General features: G+C 41.5%; 1 protein-coding gene across 1 annotated transcript in view; it reads left to right on the top strand.

Moving 5' to 3' along the window:
- The window catches only part of ACP3 (acid phosphatase 3), a 46,287-nt gene that overhangs the window by 8,592 nt on the left and 17,176 nt on the right, over window positions 1-20,519 (top strand). Inside the window, exons 3-8 of the mRNA XM_007087385.3 lie at window positions 3,426-3,512; window positions 3,954-4,106; window positions 9,020-9,118; window positions 13,263-13,355; window positions 14,966-15,098; window positions 19,692-19,774. Of these exons, the coding sequence (XP_007087447.1) occupies window positions 3,426-3,512; window positions 3,954-4,106; window positions 9,020-9,118; window positions 13,263-13,355; window positions 14,966-15,098; window positions 19,692-19,774 (648 nt within the window). The remainder of the gene's footprint in view (window positions 1-3,425; window positions 3,513-3,953; window positions 4,107-9,019; window positions 9,119-13,262; window positions 13,356-14,965; window positions 15,099-19,691; window positions 19,775-20,519) is intronic.

Genomic DNA, 20,519 nt, shown 5'->3' with positions numbered 1-20,519 from the left:
GCTCTGTGCTGACTGCTCAGAGCCTGGAGCCTGTTTCAGATTCTGTGTCTCCCTCTCTCTCTGACCCTCCCCTGTTCGTGCTCTGTCTCTCTCTGTCTCAAAAATAAATAAACGTTTAAAAAAAAAAATCTCTAAACATTTAACTGAGCATTTAAACCAGTGGATCTCAGGATGCCTGGGTGGCTCAGTTGGTTAGGCGTCTGACTTCAGCTCAGGTCATGATCTCATGGTTCGTGGATTCGAGCCCCATGTCAGGCTCTGTGCTGACAGCTCAGAGCCTGGAGCCTGCTTCAGATTCTGTGTCTCCCTCTCTCTCTGCCCCTCTCCTGCTTGTGCTCTCTGTCTCTCAAAAATAAATGTTAAAAAAAAATTTTTTTTTTAAACCAGTATACCTCAATAGTGGCTAAAAATTGAGGTTATTTGGAGAGCTTTAAAAAACATTGATGTCTGTCCGGGCGGTTCTTATTTGATTCATCTAAGATGTGGCCTGGACGTTGGGATTTTGAGAAGCTCCTCAGTTGAGCATTTGACTCTAATGTGCAGCCAAGGCTGAGAATCACTTCCCTAACTCAACCATGTTGCTTCATAGAGGAGAAATCCCACTGAGGCTATTTGAGGTCAGTATCTTTTGGCTCCCAGGTCTGAGCTCCTCCCACCATAGCCTACCCAGCTTGCGGCTCCTTAAAAGAGAGAACGGTAGCAAAAACCCAGCACTAGTCCTTAATACCTGTGGCGGTGTGAAGAGTCCTGTTCCCTTGCTTGCTTTTCCAGTAAGACGATAAAATACTTTTAGACTGTGGGATCTGGATTCTCCTCTGGGTGTCTCTTGACTAGCCATCAGATTTTCCTAGAGCAGTGTTTCTCAAGCGCCAAGTGTAAATGTATCATCTTGTTAAAATGCAGGTTCTAATATTCAAAAGAAATGAAAACACTAATTCACAAAGATACCTGCACCCCCATGTTCATTGCAGCATTATTTACAATAGCCAAGACATGGAAACAACCTAAGTGTCCCTCAACAAATGAATGGATAAAGAAATATAGAGAGAGACATATATATCTATATATACACACATACACATATGTATATATGATGGTATATATTATATATATGGAATATTTTTTAGCCTTAAAATTATTAGATCCTGGTGTTTGGGACAACATGGATGAACCCTGAGGGCATTGTGTAAAGTGATATAAGCCAGACAGAGGAAGACAAATACTGTATGATCTTATTTATATGTGGAATTTAAAAAAAATTTTAAAAACCAAACTCCTAGAAAAAGGGATCATATTTGTGTTACCAGAGGCAGGAAGTAGGGGGAGGGAGGTTGGGAAAAGGGGGATCAAAAGGTACAAACTTCTAGTTACAAGGTAAGTAAGTACTAGGGATACAATTTACAGCACAATAACTATGGGTAAAACTGCTCTATGATATTCTATGATATATAGGAAAGTTGTTGAGAGAGGAGACCCCGAAAGTTCCCATTACAAGGGAAAACAATTTGTTTTTCTTTTTTTTTTTTTTTTTGCTTTCTCTTTTTATTGTATCTGTATGAAATGCTAACTAAATTTATACCAGTGATCATTTCACATTGTATGTAAACCAAACCATTATGCTGCATACCTTAAGCTTATACAGTGATATGTGTCAATTGTATCTCAATGACACTTGGGGAAAAAATGCAGATTCTAATTCAGCCAGTCTGACCTGGGCCTAAGAGTCTTCATTTCTAACATACTCCAAGGTGATACCAATGGTGCTGGTACATGAAGTAGCAAGGTTCTAGAGCTCAAATTCCTCCCTTGGCCAGGCACTTCCAATCTACATAATGACCGAGTGATGGCTGTCTAGGTCACTGGCTCTCAAAGTGTGGTCTCCGGATGAGCAACATCACCATCACTTAAAACTTGTCATAAATGTTAGTTCTCTGGCCCTCCCCAACTGAACCAGAAACTATGGGGTTCAATTCTGGGAGCCTTTGTCTTAATGAATCCTCCAGGTGATTCTGGGAATGCTGAGTTTGAAATCCCCTGCTCTGTAGAAGATGACTGTTTCTTCAAAATTCAGCTGTAAGTTAATGCAACAAATTAGGTCCAAAGTACCTGCTTCTTTAGCTACTCGCATCACCCAGGAAACTAGCAAAAATTAAAGCACACCTGACTCTTTTCACACCTGCTTCCTCATCCTAGGGAGGTGGTAATGATCATGGTATCTTGGAATAGAAGCAAATGAACAAATGGGACCAAGCCGAGCTGTAGTGACCATATCCTCTCTGACTCCTGAGGCTCTGGTAAAACTTGGGATTAAAGATGGACTCGAATGCAGTGTTTCTCAAAGCATGGCACTCTACTACATGGACCTGAATCACTCAGGGCACTTGTTGAAATGCAGATTCCAGGGCCACCCCAGGATCTAATGAGCAGGAATCTCTGGGGGAAGTGCTGAGTCATCTGCATTTCAACAAGAACCCCTAGATAATTTTGCTTCTGATGCACAGTAATGCTTGAGGATCACTGAACTAAAGCAACACTCCTCAATGGTTATTGGCCATCAGAATCTTAGTAAGCTTGTTAAAAACAGGTTCCTGAGCTCCACCCCCCCCCCCTCCCCCGAAGATTCTGGCCCAGTAGATCAAGGTGAGTCCTAAGAATTGGGTTTCTAACATACTCCCAAGTGATGCTAATACTGCTGATCCCCAGACCACATTTTGGGTAGGAGGCTCTAGTTTTTCATGAACCAGGCATAAATAAACTGTGCAGATAATAAATCATTACACCTAGAAGTTAAAAGTGATCTTCAGGGGCCCCTGGGTGGCTCAGTTGGTTGTGCATCCGACTTTGGCTCAGGTCATGATCTCGCAGTTCCCTAGTTCAAAGCCCCGCATCAGGCTCACTGCTGTCAGCTCAGAGCCCACTTCAGATCCTCTGTTCCCATCCCGTACCCCTCCGTCTCTCTCTCTGCATGTCCCCCGCTTGAACTGTCTCAAAAAATAAATGCAACAATGAGAAAAAAGTGATCTTCAGATTCATCAAGTCCAACTTCTTACCAGATGGTTGAATTTCTTCCACAAAACCTCCACCAAGTGGTCAACCAGCTCTCTTGAATGTTCTACAACAAAGATGAGCCAGTAATGTTCTACCGCACCAGAGATGAACCATTTATTTAAATCAGATCAATCACCAGCTATTAAGTGTTCAAGGCTCTATGTTAAGTGCTAATGAAGGTGAATGAGTTTTCTCCAGAAGTCATGGCTAAAGATTACAACTCTCTTTTCTTGTTTTCATTTAAAAATATGTTGTTGTTGTTGAACTATTGAAGTGCACCATTATTTACTCCGCTCATTCAGTGAGGAGAGATGAGACTCACACATAAGATTCCAGAATTTACTTTCACTGATTTTTGCTTTTATTTGTTCTCATAGCTGGGCATGGAACAGCATTATGAACTTGGACGGTATATAAGGCAAAGATATAGAAAATTTTTGAATGAGTCCTACAAACGTGAACAGGTAAGTTGGGGATCCAAGAGTGGAAACGTTTTTCCTTGATAGGATGTAACATAATGGTGCATTTGTGAAAGTATTTTACCTGTTTTCCAAGGAACTTATACAATTCAGAGATCTTATTTACAAATATACTCCTCTTTATACAAATATTTTATCCCTAAAAAATTTATGAATATGAATAAGTTCAAAAATTTATGGATAACTATTGGCAAATACTTTGGCCTGGCAAGTAGCCACCACTTAATTGATCTCTTTTGTCAATTCAGCTATTGACATACCACCTGGCATTCTCATCATACTGTCTCTATCTCCATAGATACTACGATCATGATGCTAATGTTTTGGTGTGAGGGTCCTGGCCTTTCTCAAAAGTACTCTTCACTCCACGGTGGAAAACCCACAGTTCCAATTGGTTGGATTCTCCTTTGATTTTCCCCACTCTAGGTTTACATTCAAAGCACCGACGTTGACCGGACTTTGATGAGTGCTATGACAAACCTTGCAGGCCTATTTCCCCCAGAGGGTATCAGCATCTGGAATCCCAGCCTACCATGGCAGCCCATCCCGGTGCACACAATCTCTCTTTCTGAAGATCGGGTCAGTATTCTGGGATAACCAGGACATCCCCTGGGGCTGAGGAGGAGGAAGGCAGGTTGTCCAGTACTTGTGGGCTTGGAGGTCTGGACACTGCTTGGTCTGTGCGATCTCAATCCTTTTCTAATAAAGGTGCAAGGGACAAAGTAGGACACAGAAAGCCCCAGACAATAGAGAGTAGGAACAGAATCTCAGCTTGGATCTTTATCATCGACTTTGTTGTGCTACTCTTTCACCGAATGGCAGTTCATTCCTTTCCATCTTCACACACACACATGCACACACACGGGTTCCCCTTGTTCTACCTTCAATTCCCAGGCTTTTGGTGCCCCGCATAGGGTTCTCTTTCTTCCAGAACATCCTAAGACCTCTCTCCCTACAAAACACCCATCCCCACATGAAACTCTCATTCCGAGGTAGGGGAAAAAAGAAAGATTTGAGTACATAGTTAGTGACTAGCACTTTATACGTGTCATCATATTACCTTTTGTAACAATCTTGAATGGACAATATTAGTGTTCTCCTTTTATATCCAGGGATATAAGTACTCAGAGAAATAAATAAAATGGGCTCAATGCCACAAAGCTGGTAAGCATTGCAACTGGGACTAGAACCAGGCCTGGGTCATTCCAGAGCAATTTCCTTCCCTGTAAAATAGTGGTTCTCAAAGTTATTATGTTAGAATTACCTGAGAATGTTTGAAATCCTGGCACCTAGGGCACTCTCCGCAACAAATCAGAATATCTGAGGCTGGGATGCAGATATGAGTACTTTTAAAATAATCTCCCTAGATGTTTCCAGTGGACAGCTGAGTGTGAGAACCAGTACCATAAACCAAGCTGCCTGAATGAGGCTATATAAGAGAAGCTCTCAAATTTATTCGCACTGCGTAGGAGGGACCAAGAACTCTTTAACATTTTCAGAGGAATTGCTTTATTTTAATAGTATTAAATACATCTAACTAATCTCCCAGATGCGTGATTTAAGACTAGATGAAGGAAATAGTTTGGGACAAGGAATCCATCCTGATTCCCCTGCAGTCACATTGTAAGCATGACCATGTCATTTCTCTGTAGCTGGGGCTTAGCACAACTTCTGCACCTGGATTGTTGCCCAGAGACCCCCTGGGGCAGGCCACTGTCCTCTTTGCCCTGCCAGTACTCCTAGCTATTTGACTGAACTGTTGCATCTAATGATGTAAGAATATTTCCCAAATACTTTGTAGAAACAGCCTGAGCCTGTCAACCTCACTCCAGGTAACTCTACTTTAACCAGTCGTTCTGATGTTTCCTGAAAAGATAGGATGATTTATTTGTACCTCTTTTTCTTCAACAGAATCAGGAGTAAAATATTATGATGATCAGTGTTCTTAGGAGTTGGTGAATATTGTCTTCCAAAAAGAAAAAAAAAAATCACATTTGCCACAGCCTTTTCTGCAAAGATAGACACTGGACAGCAGAACCAAATTTAGCAGGTGCAGACCAAGGTAGCTGTTTAACCCTTAATCCTGAAAGCTAGTAATTAAATTATGTAGTAAAGAGAATATAGGAGCTATTAGAAGAGGAAAAGAGAAACAAGGAGAGCGAGGGAGAGAGAAGCAAGCGAGATTATCATGGCTTCCAGCTACGTGTTAAGATGAAAACAGTTCTAACATCAGCTAAGAAATCTGACAAAATCAATCAACACACAGTTATTCCCAGAGCTGTGCTAAGTGCCAAAGAGAAATATAAGGCCAGGTTCCTTCCCTAATTTATCATCCACTTGATTACAAAAGACTCACATGTGTGACACGTGCAGACCACAATACAAGTGGTGGGTTGATGATCCAAGAGTAAGCTGCCCGTGCTGGAGGAGCCCAGAGAAACACACACATGGAGCTGCCACAGGGCAGCCCGTGATGACAGAGTCTTCGTGGAGGGAGTGAGAGCTCGCACCAGACCTTGGAGGAAGGAAGGAAAGGAGAAGAAAGCAGCCCCAAAACATGGCAGTGGGTGAATATACAGAGGGCTTGCCCTTCTGTGTCCAGAGTTCGTATTTAGAAAGAATGAAATGTCTGAATATATTGGACACAGATTAAAGAATCCAAATTGAATAGCCAGGGGGAATCTTGGGACTAAGTGTCAGTGTGATATAGGAGGGCTGCATTAGGGGCGCCTGGGTGGCTCCATCAGTTAAGCGTCTGACTCTTGATTTCAGCTCAGCTCATCATCTCATGGTTCATGAGATCAAGCCCCATGTCGGGCTTTGCGCTGACAGCATGGAGCCTGTTTGGGATCCTCTCTCTCTACCCCTCCCCACTGCCCCCTCCCCCCCCAAATAAGTAAACTGAAAAAAAAAGAAGGAAGGCTGCATTTAAAGCTGGGGAAACCTAGGTCTGAGAACCAACTACCATTTCAACTACCTCAAGTCACCCCCCTGCCTCAGTGTCCTTTTCTATAATGTGGTAACAACAGCACCCACCTAACTACTTCATGACGATTCGTGAAAACCCAGTTGGTTAAGAAATGAAAAATTTGGGGGCGCCTGGGTGGCTCGGTCGGTTAAGTGTCCGACTTCGGCTCAGGTCATGATCTCATGGTCCGTGAGTTCGAGCCCTGCATCCGGCTCTGTGCTGACCGCTCAGAGCCTGGAGCCTGTTTCAGATTCTGTGTCTCCCTCTCTCTCTGCCCCTCCCCTTTCATGCTCTGTCTCTCTCTGTCTCAAAAATAAATAAATGTTAAAAAATTAAAAAAAAAAAAAAAGAAATGAAAAATTTTGTTAATTGCAAAATGTTGGTCAGATGTTTAGGTGATTATCCCACTTATTTTCAGCCTCTTTCATTTCCATATGTGGGATGAGAAAACTAAAGACTAGGAAGGTTGAGTAATTCATTGAAACCTAGACCTTTAAATGAACAGTCCTGTCCCTTTTCCCTTCGCAGTGTCTTCCCTTTTCGTTCTGTGGAAAAATTGGAAAGCCATGCAGGGAAATGAAGATGTAAAGCAGCAGACATAAAAGAAACATGTGCACGTTCATTCTTCAGTACCATGCACACATGATAAGTGGTGGTCTGAGGCATCTGTCTGACAGTGGTTGGGAAGCAAAGGATACTGGAGCATCTGAGAATATCTGGGGAAGCAATTCAGCAATGAGGGGATGAAGGTCTGAAATTAGATGCTAAAGACATTGGAGGAAAGAAAGCAAAGTAAGACAAATGAGACAGAGTGAGGAAACAAGTTATTAAGAAAACAAGTTTCCTGAGTAGCTACTCATATGCCAGGCTCTGTTCGAGGCATTGCCAACACAGCAGTGAACAAGAGAGACAAGATCTTGACTGTCCTCGAGTTTGTATTTTATAGGAAACAGATGATAAAGAAGTAAAAAATAGTAACGATTTCAAATGGCGATGAGGTCTTTGAAGGAGATAAAGCAAGAAAGAATGGCTAGAAGAGGCTGGTGAGAGTCACCGGGGGCACAGTCTCAGGCAGGGGACCGTCTGCAGCGCCCCCAAGCCTGTGAGCTCAGGGGATAGTAAGGAGGCCAACAGTGTTGCTGGAGAGGAGTGGGTGAAGGGGCAGTAGCAGGAAAGCAGGGCAACGAGATCTCTGGAGTTAGCTGAGTTTGGATTCTAGCAAGTAAGATGAAAGCCAGTGAAGGTTATAAACTGCAGAATGGTGCGGTCTGATTGATGTTTTGGAAAGATTTGTGTTTATAAAAATGAAACGCGAGGGACACCTGGGGTGGCTCAGTCAGTTAAATGTCTAACTCTTGGTTTCGGCTCAGGTTGTGAAATCATAGTTTCATGAATTTGAGCCCTACATCGGGCTCTGTGCTGTCAGTGCAGAGCCTGCTTGCGGTTCTCGCTCGCTCGCTTTCTACCCCTCCTCCGCCCATGCTGTCTCTGTCTCTCTCAGAGATAGATAGATAGATAGATAGATAGATAGATGTGAAAAGGATTAGGGTAACTGCAGTGTGGAGAATGAATTGTGAAGGTAGAAAGAGTGGATGCCTACTGACCAAATAGCAGGCCCTTGCATTAGTTGAAACACAGGTTACAGTGGTTTGGACTGGGAGGGAACAATGAATAAAATGAAGAGGGATCTATTTTGGATATATTTTGAAAGTAAACAAACAACTGAGTAGTCTATGAAATAGGATGATAAATGTTACCATTGCAAAAGCAAGGAGATTACAGAAGTAAAATGGTTAAAAATGAAGTTGAGTTCAGTTTTGTACATGTTAAACTTGAGGAGAAAGAAACATCCAAGCAGTGATGTCCACTGAAGGCTGGAAATACGAGACCAGCCACAGATGAAAAGTCAGAGCAGCAAAATAAGCTGAAGAGTCACCAACCTGTAGGTTATATTAAGACTACAAAAGATTGTTGAATTTAAACTCATCCCTTTGTCCTCATAATGGGTTTTTAAATGTATTTTTCTACATATTTAGTATATGCCCTTATTTTAACAGCCTGCAAACTTGCAAGAATCCAAGTCAATGAATGGTTAATCAATCTCTTAAGATTCTTTCCAGAACCTCTTATTCATTTCTCCATACTTATGTGGGGTGGGGGGGAGGGTGCACATACATGTGCAATTTGTGCTAGAAATGAAAGAGGTCCAGTAGGAAGGAAGATAATCGTATCAACATGGAAAACCAGGAAGTGTGACTCTTTTACCAATGATATAGTCCTACTTAGGCAAATTCATGAAAGAAGAAAAAAAAAGCTTTTCAGTTCTGGGTACATATCCTACTCTTTAAGACCTACAGACCATTTATCTCCTTTTCCTCAATTTTAGAATTTCCTTTCAGCTAGAAACACATTTTAATCTTTTATTCAGGTTGCTTTGTACCTAATGAGGCTTAAAATATGTCTACTGCTTCTTTAGTGAAAAGTTCTTCCAACAAAGAATTTATGATTTTTCTTTTGTCCTCAGTTGCTGTACCTGCCTTTCGGGGACTGCCCTCGGTTTAAAGAACTTAAGGAGGAGACTCTCAAATCAGAGGAATTCCAGAAGAGGCTGCATCCTTATAAGGTTAAAAAATGGTGTCATTTAGTGGTGTGCAGGAGTGAAAGGGCCAAAGACAAAGGATGAAACTCCAGCTTCTTAAACATGTGGGAGGAATATGTCTGCCAGTGGCTGGTTATAGCAATGGGTTAAAATGTTTAGTGAAGTTCAGTCATCTCTACCCGGTCCCCTTCCCTGTGTGAGACCACAAGCTAATAACGAAGCCAGTCCCTTTCTAATCCTATACCCGTGTGTCTGAAGGAGCCAGACGAAAGTGCATAGCTAGGTCAGAATAAATGCAAGTCTAAAATGAACTGCCTTATTGAGGTTGAGGGGTTGGGACCATTTATCTTCAAACATAAAGGATAATCTTTTTTATTTTATGTTTCCACTTTGCAAAATACCCCTTTTTAATACTATGCAAAAGATAGATATAATGCTTCATACTTTTAAAAATATTTTGGGGGCACCTGGGTGGTTTAGTTGGTTAAACATCCGACTTCAGCTCAGGTCATGATCTCATGGTTTGTGGGTTCAAGCCCCGCATCGGTCTCTGTGCTGACAGCTCAGAGCTTTGCATTCTATGTCTCACTCTCTCCTTGCCCCTTCCCCACTTGTGCTCTGTCTCTCTCTGTCTCTCAAAACTAAATAAATGTTAAAAAGTATTTTTTAAGAAAAAATAATATTTTGAATCTCTAATACATTAAATACAGTGGAAAGTCTCTTAAAGACCCCACAGGTAATTGCTGGCAGTATTTTCTTATAAAGTCTTGCAGTTTCTTTATGCATATGCAAATAAATATGAATATATTTTGGTGGTTTCCTCTTTGCTACACAAAAGTGGTATACTATATTCACAAGGTTGGACACTTTGGGTTTTTTTCAATTAACAATAGATCTTAGAAATATTTCTATATGTGTTCATAAAGAGTTTCCTCATTTTTTTATAACTGCATTTGAATTCATGGACCTCCCATACTTTCTCTAACCAGTTCATATTGATAGACAAGTGAGTCATTTCCAGTCATTTACCGTCTGTATGAGTATCTTGTGCATCTAAATCATTTCGCAAGAATATCTGTGGAATAGTATCCCAGAAGTAGAAAATCTGGGGCAATTGGAAATATTATCAAAATATCCTCCAAAGTGATTATACTAATGGCTACCCCTATCAACAATGCACAAGATTGCCTGTTTCTCTATAGCCTTGCCAACAATGTGTAGACAACTTTGAGGAGATTTGCCAATCTGTATGTTAAAAAATGTTATCATTAGAAGCATCCCCTCTAAAGTCAGGAACAAGACAAGGAAGCCCAGTACCATCATCATTATAGAGCATTGTGCTATAGTACTTTTCTCTTATGATGAGTGAACTTTGGATATCTTTATCTAGTTAAATGTCTTTTGTATTTCTTGTTGTCTTCATATCCCTTTACCATTTATCCTTTGAGTTATTGCTTTTCTCTTTTCTATAAATTTTAGGAGCTTTCTCCCTGTATTTTGACATTTTTTTCCTGTTCCATAAAGGGTGTTATTTCTATTGTTTGCCTATTGACGTTGTTTACAGTGTTTTTGCTAGGGCATAGTGTTAAGTGTGCTGATGCGTTCATATATGGTTTGTATATTTGTAGTCCTATTTAGAAAAGTTTTTCCCACTCCTAGGTAATAAAGGAAGTCTTCAATGTTTTCTTCTAATTCCACTCTATCATACATTTACATAGTGGACCCATTTATAGTTTATGCTGGTGTGAGCTGCGAAATTTGTAACCTGCTTAAGTTTTTCCATATTTCCCTAATCACCCTGTCACTATTTATTGAACAGTTCCTCTTTTTTCCACCTTTTTCTTATTATATATATTAAAATTCCCCAGTGTATGTGGTCTGTAGCTGGAATTTTTATTCAATTATTTTTACGTTTCATTAGCCAAAACTACGCTGTTACACTTAGTAACATTTATACAGGCTTTAATATCTAAAAGTCTTGTCACCTTCACTCTCTACTTTTCTGGTTTTTCATGACTATGTTTTTATTTTCTTTTTGAACTTTAGAGTCCACTTGTCTGAGTTCCAAAACCACTTTTTTTTTCACTTTTTAGTGTTTTTATTGGAGTCAGATTAAATTTATATATTAACTCGGAGAATTTGCAATTCTATGATATTGAGTCTTCCTTTCTAAGAACATGGTACATGTTCCTATTTGTTCTCATCTTCAAGATTTTTTTTTCAAGTCTATTTATTTATTTTGAGAGAGAGAGCATGCGTGGGAGGGGCAGAGATGAGAGAGAGAAAGAATCCCAAGCAGTCTCTGCACTATCAGCATCAGGAGCCTGATGCAGGGATCGAACCCATTAACCTGTGAGCCAAAATCAAGAGTTGGATGCTTAGCCAACTGAGTCACCCAGGCGCCCCTTATCTTTAGGAATGTTTTAAGGTTTTCTTCATTTAAGTCTTTACATTTATCGTTAAGTTTGCTCCAGGCTTATAACATCTGCAAACAAATATGGCTTATCTCTATTTTTCCAATATTTATGCCTCTGATTTCTTGTGCATATTTGCACTGGCCAATACTTAAAGTACGGTATGACATAATAGTATTGGCAGAGGACATCTTTGTCTTATTTTTTATCTATTAAGCATGTTGGCTTTAGGACCAAATAAAGATATTTGTATCAAGTTAAGGAACTAGCTATCTTTCCTATTTTGTTGATTGTTTTTAGTCAATAGTGGTGTTTAATTTTTTGAAACGTCTTTTTAACTTTATTTAAATATAATTAAGTTATTTTACCCCTTGGATCAATTACTAAGATTAATTATTTTCATAGATTTGCTACTATTGAGTCATCTTTAACATGTCTAGAATCAAGCCCTTTCTTTGGATATTGAATTATTTGTTAATATGTTACTTAGACCTTTTGTTTACATATTCAAAGCACCATTGGACTATAGTTTTCTGGCCAGTCTTTTGTCAGTGTCAGTGTTGCACTTACTCAGAAAAATGTTTTGGAAGTTTTTTCTTTTTTTCTTTTTCCACACTCTATAACAGTTAAAATAGCATTAGAATAACTTACTCTTGAAAATCTTGGTAGAATTCCTCTGTAAAGTTATCTGGCCCCAGAGCTGTTACTTGGTTTGGTTTCGTTTCGTTTAGAGGGGGGATCTTTAATAATTAATTTATTTTAAGAAGATTTGTTTAGGTTAATATTGGCAAATTATATTTTCCTAGAAAATTTATCCACCATATAATATCTTTCAAAAGGATTCCCAGAAATTGCTGCCAAATCCATCAGGCAGGTAGCTGAACAGTAGGTGTCATTATCATGGCAATACAAGAATAATCCAGAATCTAGAGAAATGTGTGCGTCCCTCCCAAATTTGATTGATCACCAGATATCAGGTCCAGTTTCTGCTGTATATTCCTGAGGTGTGTTGGCCTAAGATCTGCTTCCCCTTCCCACCTTGACCAGTCATTTGTATATGTGAGTTATACTTCACCTATTTCCAAAAAAACATTTGAGGTAGTACACTTGGCCTGGTTCCAAGACAAACCAGGAGCACGTGGCAGTAAGCCAGCATGTGCCCACATTTGAATGTAATCATTAAAACTAATCAATTAGTGGGGTGCCTGGGTGGCTCAGTTGGTTGGGCAACCGAGTTCAGCTCAGGTCATGATCTCGCAGTTAGTGAGTTCAAGCCCCGCGTCGGGCTCTGTGCTGACAGCTCAGAGCCTGGAGCTGCTTCGGATTCTGTGTCTCCCTCTCTCTCTGTCCCTCTCCCCCTCACGCTCTGTGTCTCTCTGTCTCTCAATAATAAATAAATGTTTAAAAAAATTTTTTTTTAAGTAATCAATTAGTGTTCGTAAAATTCTTCAGGTTTGTATTACCACAGCCAATATTCCAGGTTCACTTTCATGTGAAGAACGGCACAGCTCTCAATGGGGCAAATTTGCCCCACAGGGAACATTGGGAATGTTTGGAGACACTTTGGGTTGTCACAGCTGAGGGATGAGGGATGATGCCAGGCTGTTCATCTGGTAGATACAGGTCAGGGAGACAGCCAAATGTCCTACAAAACATAGGGCACTCCCCACAACAAAATTAGCCCCAAATATTCATAATGCTGAAATTAAGAGTCTCTAATGTAGAAATGTTTTCTCCCTCTGTGTGTGTTTCAGGATTTTATAGAAACCTTGCCAACATTTACAGGATACCATACCCAGGACCTTTTTGGAATGTGGACTAAAGTCTATGACCCTTTATTTTGTGAGGTAAAAGAAAAATTATCAAAGATTAACCTGAAATCTGATTTTATGACCCCTGCCTATTTTGAGACAGATGAATACATTTTCTTTCACTTTTTGGCAGATATGTTACTTATGCTTCCTTTGACATTGAAACATAATTCAAGACTTCTTTATATGAACTTAAAAATTCTGACTTTTTCTCTCCATTATTTATGTTTTCACCCTTTAGAAAATTGCACGCAAAATTGCTTTTCTTCTGTGCCTTGCCGTGTACTTATTTTTCAGTCACTCAGGAATGCTGGGCTCCTGTCATGGATTTTAATGAAAGCAGCAATGTTATTGAATAGACAGGGGAAAAAAGGCACCTCATTTCTGGATATAGAAATAAGCAAGCCAACTTGAAACCAGGTTATTGAAATTGGTTTATCGGGAATCTCTTCCTTGCGGTACAATGCATACGAAATAAACTCTGTAGCTGGATCAATGACCTTTGAGGTTTTCAAGCCTACATGGTATTTTTCACTCACTATGCACCACCTACTGGCCCAAAGGGGTACTCTATAATCCTATTTTCCCTACCAGGCTCCCTGAATCCTGGGGCAAAATTCTGACCACCCACACGATTTACAGCCACCTCTGATCTTGAGGCCATCATGAATGTCTGGGGACAGCAATTACTTTCATAGTTCATCTTAGTAACAAATGACACAGTTTGCCCCCTTTCATGATCGAGTTCATTGCCTAAAAGTATACACGACTCTCCCAATATTTTCACTTTATCATTAGCCCCTGTTTCAAGAAGATTTGTTAGCTTTACAAAAGACTCCTTAGTGGGGACAAGAGCCCCCACATTTTGGTTCAAGTCTTGATTTCTTTTCTTTCTTCCTTACCCTGGGTTGATTTGAGCTGTTCCATAATGTGGGTGTGGTGCGTGGTTTCCTTTTCTCCTCCCTCCCACTTATTTCCTCTCTGGGCCACTCCACTTTGATCTCCTCTTTCAAGAATTCTCTGTCTCTCTGTCTCTCCTGTTTCAAATCTGGGGGAGTCTTAGTCAATTTTTCATAGCAAGTAATAAATATTGGTACAAAGCCTTTACCCACCATGCTATACAGCTTGTTCATCCATTTAAAAAGTTTCACAAAGAGTCTACTGTATATACAGTGCACTTTCTCGGGAGTCAGTGAACTGGAGCTAATGGGAGTGGGGGTCTGGTACTGAAGGTTCCAGAAATATATTGCCTCTCCTGGCTATCCTCTCAGGACGTTCATTCAGCTTTGAGGAAAACATCATCAAACCCTGTCAGTGTCACCTTCCCCACAGGTTAATAGATTTCTAAACCTTTCATAAAGGAATGAGGTACATTTTTACCCTATCTCACCCTTACTTTGCAAAATAGGAATTATCCTTTGGACCCACAGTTAAGCCAAAAGCTATGGACTGAGTAGGAAGGGGCAAATTAGTCCCTGTGAATTTTTCTTCTGAAAATTAATACCACTACTTATCACAAAGGAAAGGTTTCCTAGAGACAAATGTCAGGACAAGAAAGCCTAGACCCAGGAGTTCTTGTGGTGGAAAGAGGACAAAAAAGTTAACAAATAAAAATACACATTTTCTTCCCTTTTTCTCTGCTACAGAGTGTTCACAATTTCACTTTACCCTCCTGGGCCACAGAGGACACCATGACTAAGTTGAAAGAATTATCAGAATTGTCCATCCTGTCTGTCTATGGAATTCACAAGCAGAAAGAGAAATCTAGACTGCAGGGGGGTAAGTATATAAGAAAGTGAAAGGAGTGTATTGGATTTGTGGTTGAGTGATATATACGTATGTATTCGATAAACGTATGTATTCAAAAAGCTTAGGGCAAATAGTACCTGGTACATAATACACTGTCAATAAACATTATGTGTTTTTATACTCATTAACATTGCCCGCTCTGGGTCTTAGTTTTCCTATCTGGAAAATGGAAGCTTTGGGATGAAGGTAAATGATACTTTTCATCCTTTCAAACAATTAAGGCTTTTATTGTTGTTGTTGTTTTAACTTTTTTAATGTTTATTTTTGAGAGAGAAAAAGCATGAGCAGGGGAGGGGCAGAGAGAGAGGGAGACACAGAATCCAAAGCAAGCTCCAGGCTCCAGCTGTCAGCACGGAGCCCGACACAGGGCTCGAACTCACGAACCATAAGATCATGACCTGAGCTGAAGTAGGGGCTTAACCAAATGAGCTACCCAGGTGCCTCAATGATTTTGTATCAGAGCTCCATGAAAAGCAATTGTGTCTGGTGGCCTATAGTATGAATTTTTCAAGGGGGAAGTATGACAAAAGGGGACCATTTTCCCAAAATTCTTGGTGGTATCCACTGTTTAAGTTAATAAAACATATTTTTCAGGCTAATTGTATCCTGTAGATTGACACATACTGCAACTGACAAGTTTATGACACAGCTTAAATGTTCCCATTGGGGGTGGAAGGTGTTTATTTCTCAGTGATGCCTCCTTTCAGCTGGATTTGGCCCTTCATTGTGTAGGACATCCTATCATAACAAAGGTAGACCAGGCAAGAGGATGCCAAATCCTTATAATCAGGATAGGTGGGTGGACGAAAGAAGCTAGGACCAGGCAGGATAGAGATACATGTGATGCTTCTGAGGGCAGTTGGGTGGCCAAGCCAAGATACCAAAGGAAGCGTCAGATTCAGGTGTTGTTAATATAGGCATTAAAATTAAGGATGGAGAGGGGCGCCTGGGTGGCACAGTCAGTTAAGCATCTGACTCTTGATCTTGGCTAAGGTCACGATCTCACAGTTTGTGAGTTGGAGCCCCAAGTCGGGCTTTGCAATGATTGTATAGTCTACTTGGGATTCTGTCTCTCCTTCTGTCTGCCCCTCCCCTGCTTGTTTTCTCTCTCTCTCTCTCTCTCTCTCTCTCTCTCTCTCTCTCTCTCTCTCTCAAAATAAATAAAAGTAAGGATGGAGAGTAAGATAGTCCATTATGGCAGGTTGAAATAACAGTGAAGAAATTCTAAGCCACAGGATTAGAATTTCCAAGTCATATACTCTAGACAGTTTGAGAAAAAAAGGGCAATCACATCAAGACTCCAACCATTGCCAGACCCTATTCACTGGCGGGGTCAGGACAAGTTCAGCAGAGCCCCAGGAGAATACACAGAGGCAAAGCATCCTGGTTGTTGGACCAGACTGGGCAGATGTTCATTCAGGGCTGGATGTAGGGACAGAGACCAGGAAGCAGCCCAATCTGATGTGCTAAACAGGAAAGGAGGCAGAGGGTGGAAGTTGGGCCTTGTTGACTACACATACACCGGGTCTTATTCCTGAACCACCAGGCCTTAGAAGTGTGACCATCCCAAGCCACATCAGATGGTAGAGATAGGGTTCTTGATTGAGGTCCCTCAACCTACTCATGATGGGCTGAGGAATTCAGCCTCTCACTACTCAAAATGCAGTCCATGGGGCAGTGATCTCAGCCTCACCAAGCCTCTGGTTAGAAATGCAGAGATTTCAGGCCCCACCCCAGACCAGATGAATCAGAATCTGCATTGTAATGAAATCCTGAGGTACCTCATAAAACATGAAAGTTCAGAAGCACTTCTCTAGATGCAAGAAACAGTGAAGAAATGGGCAGAGAAAGCCAGGCAGAAGTTGAGAATAGTTTAATAATAGATGTAGAACTCTGTACAGGAATAAAAAATGGGGGTTTTCCTCACAGCTTGTTCCTCTTCTTTTTTTCCTTTGACTACTAGAGATTGCATTTCAGGGAAATAACTTCCCCGCTCAGTCAGTTTCCCCATCTAGATTCTGTCTGTGAGAGTCTTTCCCTCAGGGGTTCTTTCTGTCTTGGACTTTGAAGACTGGTTTCTCTGTGAACGCACCTGCCCTGTTTTCTGGAGAAGTCCAGTGTATTGATAAACCAGGGAATAGTTTCCTGAATGATTCCTACCAAAACCCAAGTTCAGCCTATTGTTTGGATCTGGCTAGGCAAGAGAGATTTGTCAACTACGTGCTTGTTGAATGATGAAGCGGCTGAACACAATCCTGCAGGAAAAAAAAAACATATATTGTCTAGGTGACAGAGTCACACAGGAACATCAGGACTTTGACTGGTATCTTCTGATCTTTGCCAAAACTTTTGTTCTACCAGTTGGTGTTAGGGATGATACAATTTGGTAATATGCACACTCCACCCACATTTTGCCACATACACACACACACACACCAAGAAAATCCCTAAGGTTCATTTAGGAATATATGGCTGGTCACATCTGTATTAATGTAAACCTCTTCTTGCTATAGACCACAGGTTAGTAAACTATAGCCTGCAAGCCAAATCCAGCCTGCTGCCTATTTTTTATAAATAAAATGTTATTGACACTCAGCCACACTCATTCATTTAGGTAGGACTATGGCTGTTTTGGGCTTCCACCCAAGAGTGAACAGTTATGGCAGACCATATGGTCCACTGTCTGGTCCTTTGCAGAAAAAGTTTGCCAGCCCCTGCTGTAGCTCAAGAGTGTGGGAAGGGAAGTTTATGTCTTCCACTCAGTGATATTTTGTCTGGTTTATGCAGTTAATAAATGATGTAACAGGGAACGGAGAAGCTAGTGCACGCTACAGTGGAGTCTAGTGATTAAGACATGCTGGGTTCAGGGGCGCCTGGGTGGCGCAGTCGGTTAAGCGTCCGACTTCAGCCAGGTCACGATCTCGCGGTCCGTGAGTTCGAGCCCCGCGTCAGGCTCTGGGCTGATGGCTCGGAGCCTGGAGCCTGTTTCCTTCTGTGTCTCCCTCTCTCTCTGCCCCTCCCCCGTTCATGCTCTGTCTCTCTCTGTCCCAAAAATAAATAAAAAATGTTGAAAAAAAAAAAAATTAAAAAAAAAAAAAAAAAAAAGACATGCTGGGTTCAGAGACGTTCAGCCCCCCTGTGCACAAGTTGTGGAATCTTGGACAAGTTGCTGAGTGTCTCTGAACCTCAGTTTCCCCTCCTATAAAGCAAAACAATTGGCATGTCAGAGCCCGGGGATAACTATGGTAGTTACCCCTAGTTTCTTCTGGGGGCAAGGTGGACAATCACCTCAGAACCAAGAGCTGATATCATCTCCCATTATCAATGCTGAAGGCAGCTTCAAAGTTACCTGTTGCAGAGCAAGTTGCTGGTAGGTGATGGTGTTATCCCTAAAGGACTCTGAGAAAGCGACCTTCTCTGAAGCAGAGTGACGTAGACCCGTTGGAGAAGCAGCATCTAGCTTCTTCCGTTCCCAGTCAAGGGAAGTCACAGCATCTACAGAAAGAACAGACCACCTCCCTTTGTAATTAGCCTTTTATTGTGCCTCTTGGTATATAGATGAATAAACAGTCTCTGTGTACTATTTTAAGAGATTTTCGAAGGCAGGAGTCTGATTCACCTAGCATAGTATCTGGCACATGGTACCTGCTCAGTGTGTGTTTGCTGAGTGGACCACAGAGTCCAGAATGACCCTCCATCTTGTTAACATCAATGCCCTGCTCTTGACAAAAACGAACTGATCACTGGGAAGCCAGGAGAGTACACGTGTAGTAAAAAAAACGCCAGAGATATAAGGAGTCTTCAGGTGACGGTTGTGGAAGTTCCTGGGGCAGTATGTCCTCAAGACCATGCCTGGCACTCCAAGGTACCCCTCAGCCTTCAAGGACATGGAGACTGTGAGTTGTGTACCCGCCTTCATCACCTCAGGAGCAACAAACATGAAGGGCAAGAGCTCTCCTCTACTGAAGACAGATGGATTCCTTAGATGAAAGATGCGGACTGCCCCCTAATAGTGATACCCAGGGTAACCTGGAGTAATGGGCCACAGAAAACAGCCCATGACTTGTACAGACATCCAGAGAGCTGCTTTTTCCCACGGCCTCACACAGGTTTGACCAAGAGAACAGAAGCAAGAGGGGGAGACAGAATACGTGCCAGGCTATCGCATCACGGCTGCCCTGGAGAAGAGCACTCACTAAGAACTGTCTGAAAAATGCCATTAGCAATTCCTTTCAAGTTCCTCAACCTCCTGTCTTGAGCTTTAACAAAACCTGGGGGTGGTAGGGTCCCAGTGTGCCAATCCAGCTCTCTTTGCACAGCCTGTATATGACTCGCTGTGTGTCGCCGGGCCTCAGCTTCCTCGGTGTAAACGGGGGATAGAAGTCAGGTTCAGTAAACTAATGTGTATAAAGCACAATAGATGCTCAACCAAAGTTAGTTCTTTTCCTCTCAAGTCTTGAGAATCATGGCAGAGAGAATCACTAAGTAGGAATAAACACAAAGTTTAGGAACTAAAACATAAGCCCACATTTGGTTCAGCTCCTTTGTTGATCTATCTTTAAGGTGTCCTGGTTGGTGAAATCCTCAATCACCTGAAGAGTGCAACTCGGCCATCAAACCACAGAAAACTTGTCATGTATTCTGCAGTAAGTATTTTCATCTCCAATCAATATCCATTTGTCCAGTAAGTGACCTCTTTAAGGAGGGAGCCTCATTTTCTTCATCATCATTTCCCTAATGCCCAGCAGATAGTAGACAGCTCTTCAAAGCTTTTCAATATTGATTTGTCAGATCTCCTGAATATGTGTATATGTGACCACCTATGTGGTTGGCATTTTTTAATTTTATTTTGCTTTTATATTTAAAATTTTTAATTTTAAAATTAAACACCTAATTCTAGCCCTTGAGTTTACAGTCTAAAACTGACACGAAGACATAAATACCATACAAAGCAGTGTGGAAATGCAGTACAGGTAAAAGCTTTGCCTCGGAGAGGGGAAGCATCATTTCTGTTCCAAACCAAAAGCAGAGCATGAATTAGATGTGGGCAGAGAGTAATGACGTGGAGGTAAACCCACAGGTGAAGGCCATGTTTCAAGCCTCCAAGACCAAAAGGAGGGTGGAGCCATTAACGGAGGTGCTCCTGGGGCAGGGGAATGATTAGACAATTGGGTTTGAAGCATCAGGGAGCATCCAAATAAAAATCTCCAGGTGGCAAAGGGACTAGGGGAGAGAAGGGGGCAAATGACTGCAGCCTGAAGTTAGAGCTACACTGGGTGCAGGAAGAAAAAGAGAGGTCTCAGAGAAGACCTCCATCTTGGAGCAGGAGTCAGGCAAATGGGCACTGCTGGCGGGGTGGAGGGTGGGATTTGAGGGGTGCATTGAGCACTG

This window comes from Panthera tigris, chromosome C2 (assembly GCF_018350195.1).
Source record: "Panthera tigris isolate Pti1 chromosome C2, P.tigris_Pti1_mat1.1, whole genome shotgun sequence".
NCBI lineage: Eukaryota > Metazoa > Chordata > Mammalia > Carnivora > Felidae > Panthera > Panthera tigris.
Note: the sequence above shows the minus strand (reverse complement) of the source record. Positions and strands in the feature narration are given on the sequence as shown.